Here is a 7,164-nt window from a genome sequence, read left to right on the forward strand (position 1 = left end):
TAGGACTAGCTGGTCTTCAAGGTCTTCCCAACTCTGACATCCTGGGCTCCTATCCTTGTCCTAAAACATGCCCACATCTCCTTTCCATGGCCGGCTTGGTCCCTGACTCCAACCTGTGCTCTCTGCTCCTGCAGGCAAGCTCCCAAGGAGCTCTGCTGAGCGGTCTGGTCGCGGAATCTTTGTCTCTGTCCCGGACTCCAGCACCCTTGAAGAAGCAACTAACAATTTCTCTTTCCAGGGAGTCACACAGACCCCCTGCCCGGCCCAGCAGGTGAGTAGAGTGAGAAGGACCATGGAGCTAGTTGTATATTGTGTTATTGAGTGCCCAACCTTCTGGTTAAGGCCATGGGAGCAAGAAAGAGGAAGTGGAGGCAGTGCGGTGCAAGTGGAGGAGGAGGAGGAGGAGGAGGAGGAGAGGAGGAGAAGGTGGCATCTCAGACTATGGGGCAACGACAGAGCTCTCCCAGCTTTGCCATTTCCAACTTGTGAGACTTTGGACAAGTAACTTTACATCTCTGAGCCTCTATTTTCCTATCAGCGTACTGAGAGGGGACAATATTCTACACCTATAACATTGACAAGAGGACTAGCACAAGGCCTGCCACATAGCAGGCCTTTGACAACGGGAGGCTGTTATTCCACATGAAACAAATCGATGGGATAGAAGCTCCTGCTGAGAAGGGGGGCCATGATGGTGAGGCCCACCATCTCACCCGGGCGAGAGTCTAATAACCGTCAGAGAAAAGTTCCTGGAGATGAGCCAAGCTGGCCCTTCAAGTCCCTTGGGGAACTTGATTGGGGAATATGGAGGCAAGAACCAGTCCTTGGACAGGGACAGTAATCACGTCACTCCAGGTGCCTTGCAGATTAAAACACAGACACCTCTGACTTCCCATAATCTTTACTGTTGCCTTGGGAGTTTTGAAAAAGCTGGGAGGAATTAGTGTCTCAGGAAAGATATAGAAAAAAAAAGATACAGAAAAGAAGACAGTCCAAGCAGGGGAACGGACTTGTCCAAGCCACAACGACTAATGGCCAGCCGGCATTCAGGCTCCCACATGCAGATATTGCAAAACCCTTACCCCTCTCTCTCTACCGGTAGTATGTGCCTACCAGAGGGATAAATCCCCTGGCCTCTCCTTTCCTTGTTCCTAGATGCTCAACTCTGATCCTCCAGCCCTGTGCCACCCTTAACCCCCTTCTACTGCAGCCACGGATTCTGGGGAAATTGTGGGGTCCAGAACCCTGGCAGGGGCCAAGCTTAGTGAAGGAGAAGAGCAGAAGGCCTCAGGGTGGCTGGGGACTGAAGGGGCACGGGGGAGGTGTGGGTTCCCAGCTCCCATTCTCTCACATCCTTTGCTTTGCAGGCTCCCAAAGCTTCCGAGCAGGCCTCGGTTTCTGCCTCCTCAGAGTGGCAGCAACAAGTGGAAGCGGCCAAGGCTCTGCTGGCTCTGAAAAGATCTTCCCAGGCCCCTTCTGGCTCCACCTCCGTGCTCCAGCCCTGTGTTGCACCAGGTAGCCTGGTCTTTGAAAGGAGAACATGGGGTTGGGGATAGTTGGGAAATGGGAGGCTGTTGTGTTAAGCAGGGCCTGACTGGGAAGTCAGAGTTGGAGGGTGGTTGGGGGTTGAACCTCTTTGGGCCCAGGCAGCCAAGCTCCTCAGTCTGACTCTTGAAGTGGCAGTAGATGGTTGTTCAGTGAACCATCGGTTTATCGAGCGTTGTGCTCAACAGCAAATGTCCAGTGCCCTGATGTCAAGAAATAAGGAAACCAAGTCCCTAAGAGTAGCAGGGACTTACCCTAGGGCATGCAGCATATCAAGTCGAAGAACCAGGTCTCCTGACCCCCAGCCCAGGGCTTTCTATCCAGACCCCTGCAGTCTGCTGTGACCTGGGAAGGACATACATAGGTGGTAAGAGCCTAGTCTGGAAGGAGATCTGGTTCCTGCCTTCAGGGAGCTTCCAGTCTCAAGGTGGAGCATGGATGCCTTCACAAGTCATGTTTTGTGGCTGAATCTCACTGATGAGCCTGGGGAGGAAGGACTGGAGGCGAGATAGACACCTGGGGAGGCTGAGAGGGAAGGCTGGGCACGACCAGACCAAAATGGTGCATTCGGTATGGAGTGTGAGTGAAGCAGCCACCCTGAAGGAACTGCTGGAACAGAGGGGATGAGGGTGGAGAGGCTACCAGTCACGGAGGTCTGGCATGCCAGGCTTAGGAGGTTAGACCAGTAACTGTGGGTGATGAGGAGCCAGGGAATGTCTGAACTAGGGAGGAGCATATTCAGAGATGCTGGACTTGACAAAAAGAAATGTGGTGGCTGTGATGGAGGGTTTGGAGGAGGCAAGACTTGAGATGGGCAAACCAGCAAGGAAGAGTTCTGTGCAATACAGTCCAGGTGACAAAGCCTTGACTGGGTGGAACAAAAAAGAGGGGAGAGCCGGGAGGGGAAATGGATGTGACCTGGCCCTGACCCCTTTCTTTGTGTCTACAGCTCCTGCTGGAGATAGAGGACTTCAGCCTCCTAACCCCTCCCTTTGACCCACGCCAGCCAGCTCCGTTTCTCTGCCTAATGGACACCTGGGGTGCATCTCCCCCTTGAGCTAGAAACCCAGAGGGGGAGAACTCACTAAAATACTGCCTATGTATGCATTCGCAAAATGCTTAATGTCCAAAATTCTTAACGTCTTTTTTTTAAGCCTTTAGGCGCTTATATAAGCTTTCAGACCCATTTTTTTATATGGGGCAATACCTTGACTGAGGATGGATATTCTTGTACCTCCATCCTTTACTTTCCTGGATCCCAGGGCCTTTTAATGTCTCTTATGAAAACAGCGTTGCACAATCTAAGCTGATCAGTCTCTAAATAGGGTCCTGTATGAGTCCATATGTTCATCTGCCAGAGTTTTTATTTGATTCATGATTGTGAACATACTGGCACGCTCATATACCTATCCATGCATGTGAAAATCTGAGGATGTTTTCATTTTGTGTCTAGGTTTGTGTGTGTGAGCAAATAATAAACCCTTGTTGTAAGGCACTGAGATATAGGAGTTGTTTGTTACCACAGTATAACCTAGACTCTCCTGACTCTAACAGACTTGTTCAATTCACTTTTCAAAGGGAGAAGCTCTTTACTCAATAACTGGGATTTCTTAACATGGCTAGATAAGAAAATGGTAGAGAAAAAAAAAAAGGGTAGGAGATTTATTCATTCAGCAAGTAAGTTCCTACGCCTTTCCTGGCATAGACTGCTTCCAGTTGTCCAGAGGGCTACAAATTGAGATGTCTGCAGAATCAAGCAGATTATATAAATGAGTAGAGCAGGCCAGATGGGGTCTGGCCAATTGACAGTGCATGCTCTACCTAAGGGGGCAGCTGTCACTTGGCTCTAGCCAATTGCTGCCATGCAGGAATGTGGACTCATTGTTGCCCCATCTCCTGATTTTTCAAGAGAAGATGAAATTCTAGATTTCTATGTAAAATATCTCAATTTTCAAATGTTGGCTCTGGTTTCCTCTTTAAGCCCTTTACATGGGCCAAACAACACATCCAAGCAGGCCAACTTTGGCCAATGGAATGCCGGTTTGATTCTAGTCCAATATGCATTTTACGGTGGGGGCGGGGGTGAACTGAAGCCAATCAGGACAAGAAGAATCAAAGAGGGGAGATGAATTAGACCTGGGGACTACTTTTGAAGGACCCAGGAAATACAAGGAAGAATCATTATCATTTCGTTATTCTGTGTTCACTGTATGCTAAGCACATATAACCTCACAACAGCTCTGTAAGCTAAGCATTATTATCACCCTTTTACATATGAGGAAATGCGCTCAAAGAGTTGCGCAAGTGTTTGAAGGGAAATGTTTAGCCAAAGATGGGGGGAGACTCCCTTCTCTTTGCCTTGCCGTAAATTAGCTAATAAATTTACTTTTTTACAAAGTGTCGAGTGAGAAGTTCAAAACTTGAAGCCGCAGACACCCAGTCAGAAGGGTCTTTCAAAAATCATCCCTTTATTTCATACTCAAAGTAACAATCTATAGGAATTGATCAGATCTTACCTGCACTTGTTTCTCAGTCCTCTGCTGATGTTCATGATCCTGCCCACCCATCCCCACCACACCCCGACACGTGTTGAGCTATACCTTTTTTAAAAGTCTCTTAATGGCATGGTATGGGCATCTTAGGGCATTGTTATAAATGGTAGACGTTAAACATCTTTCGTGAACTATCCTTTGGTCACAGGTTTAAAATATCACTTTACATAACAGTGTGAGTTAGCTCTTGACTCTGGTATGGTATATAACCGCACTGGTTGGATCTGAGGATATCCACCACACCAGGGCATCTGCAGAGTGGATCAATCTCAACCAGTGCCATGCAGGTAAATGTTTAACAACAGGCTCTGTGGGGGAGGACGAGGGTTGGAAGAATCGCCCTGTGTTGTAGCATTTGCCGATTTCAAGCTACCAACGTGATGTCCTTTGATGCAGAGTTGGGAAGAGATGCATTTCCATCATTCAGTTACAATAAATATGCACAATCTCAAGAGCATAGCTAATAGTAAAATGTAGGAAAATAATTGGGAATCGATGACTTTTGATCATGTATTATGTTCGTTTTCAATATAATGTATGTAATGTAATTGTTACTGTATACGATTTAGTTTTAACAACAGCTGTGTTTAAAAGCTGGCTCACAAAATTCCCGACAATGTGATAGTCGCCTCTTATGTTCCAGTAAGAGTGCCCTCCAGCACTCCACTGCTTTCGGCTCTTGCCCAGATAGGCACCTCTTCCAAAATAGGTCACACTAACCCCACAGGGCTTTAAAGGGCTGCTACCACTGCTTTCTGACCAAGAACAGCCTAAAGTGAGGGGAGAGTATTCGTTATTGATTTTTTTTTAAATGGAATGATCTAGAACAAATACTGAGCAAAATGAATTGTCAGAATTGTTTATGGGCAAACGTGCCTTGTCAGGTAAAGGGCAGAATAAGTAAGACTCATGCAGGGATGTTGTTAACAGATTTCTTAAATGTTAAAGGAACGGGGCAACTGGTGTTCCCTGGCCATGGGATCTGTATCTCTCATCAAGAGACAGACATTCGTTATTCTCCCTCCTCCTTCTCAGATGAATGCTGCATAATCTACACAAACTTCTCCACCTTGCCTTTTTCACTTAATAATATGTCCTTCATTGTCAAGTATAGGCACTAAGTTATACAGCAGATCTCTAGAATATACTCATCTTGTACAACTGTAACTTTATACCCATTAAACAACTCTCCATAGCACCCTTCTCCCATCCCCTGGAAACCACCATTCTATTGTCTGCTTCTATAAGCTTGACTATTTTTGATGCTTCGTATAAGAGGCATTGTGCACTTAAAATTTTGTTAAGAGGATAAATCTCATGTGAAGTTTTCTTATCACAAGAAAGCAAAATCAAAACAAACCAAAACAAAATACCAAAGGGACATGAGGAATCTTTTGGAGATGATGGATATGCTTATCACCTTGATTGTGGAGATGGTAACATGGATGAACGCACTTGTCCAAACTCATCAAATTGTACACATTAATGCATGCAGGATTTGTATACAAATTATACCTCAATAAAGCTGAAGAAAACAATATCCTTGAGATCACTCCATAGTGCTCTATAGAGGTATCTCTCACACCTTTCAACAGCTACGGAGTACGCCATTGTGTGGATGTACCATAATTTAGGCAACTAATCTTCTATCGATAGACACTTTGGTTGTACCTACTCTAACTATTACAAATACAGCCACAATGAATAGACTTGTGACATCATCTTTAGCAGTTTTTATCAATATGTCTTTGAGATCGATCCTGAGATATACTATTGCTGAAGAAAGGGTAAAAACACATATAATCTTGCTCATTACAGTCAAATTCTCCCTCATAAAGGGTGTACCTATTGCCTTTTCTCCATCAGTGTATGAGAGTGCCAATTTTCCCAGAGTTTCACCAGTACTGCTGCCAGACTTTTGAATTTTGCCAATCTGATAGGTGATAAATGGTATATCAGTGTATTTTTAACTTGTGTTTCCTTTAATGTGAACAAGATTGCATGTCTTTTCTCCAAAGAAGATATACAGATTGCCAACAGACACATGAAAGAACGCTCAACATCATTAATCATTAGAGAACTGCAAATCAAAACTACAATGCGATATCATCTCACACCGGTCAGAATGGTCATCATCAAAAAATCTACAAACAATAAATGTTGGAGAGGGTGTGGAGAAAATGGAACCCTCATACATGCTTGGTGGGAATGTAAATTGATACAGCCACTATGGAGAACAGTATGGAGGTTCCTTAAAAAACTAAAAAAAAACTACCTTACGACCCAGCAATCCCACTACTTGGTGTATACCCTGAGAAAACCATAATTCAAAAAGAGTCATGTACAATAATGTTCATTGCAGCTCTATTTACAATAGCCGGGACATGGAAGCAACCTAAGTTTCCATCGACAGATGAATGGATAAAGAAGATGTTGCACATATATACAATGGAATATTACTCAGCCATAAAAAGAAATGAAATTGAGTTATTTTTAGTGAGGTGGATGGAGTTAGAGACTGTCATACAGAGTGAAGTAAGTCAGAAAGAGAAAAACAAATACTGTAAGCTAACACATATATATGGAATCTAAAAAAAAAAAAAAGTGGTCATGAAGAACTTAGGGGCAAGACGGGAATAAAGATGCAGACCTACTAGAGAATGGACTTGAGGACACGGGGAGGGGGAAGGGTATGCTGGGACAAAGTGAGAGAGTGGTAGTGTATATATGGACATATATACACTACCAAATGTAAAACTGATAGCTAGTGGGAAGCAACCACATAGCACAGGGAGATAAGCTCGGTGCTCTTTTCTCTGATAGAAGTGGAAAGTATTTTTCCAAGTTGTTATACACCTTTTTTTTTTTTCTAACTGGGTTTCTAGAATTTTAAAGAAAAATTTGCCATGAAAAAGCATTTTATGTTTAGGCAGCCAAATTTATTAATATTTTGCCTTATTTCTTCTGGACTTTCATTCATAGTTAGGAGGATTTTCCTCATTCTTAGTGTACAGAGGATTTTTTTTTTGTAGTACTGAAATGGTTTTGAATTTTACATTCTAAACTC

At 44.2% G+C, this 7,164-nt stretch overlaps 1 protein-coding gene across 1 annotated transcript; it reads left to right on the forward strand.

Annotated features, from left to right (window-relative positions):
- Window positions 1-688: 688 nt before the first annotated feature.
- On the forward strand, window positions 689-2,607 carry DMRTC1 (DMRT like family C1; the record flags this gene model as incomplete). The annotated part of the gene is given in 5 exon segments (XM_082445682.1): window positions 689-694; window positions 1,103-1,216; window positions 1,368-1,545; window positions 2,276-2,538; window positions 2,542-2,607. Coding segments are annotated over 5 exon segments (627 nt in total).
- Window positions 2,608-7,164: the final 4,557 nt, after the last annotated feature.

The sequence above is a fragment of the Balaenoptera physalus genome, assembly GCF_965194825.1.
Source record: "Balaenoptera physalus genome assembly, chromosome: X".
Classification (NCBI taxonomy): domain Eukaryota; kingdom Metazoa; phylum Chordata; class Mammalia; order Artiodactyla; family Balaenopteridae; genus Balaenoptera; species Balaenoptera physalus.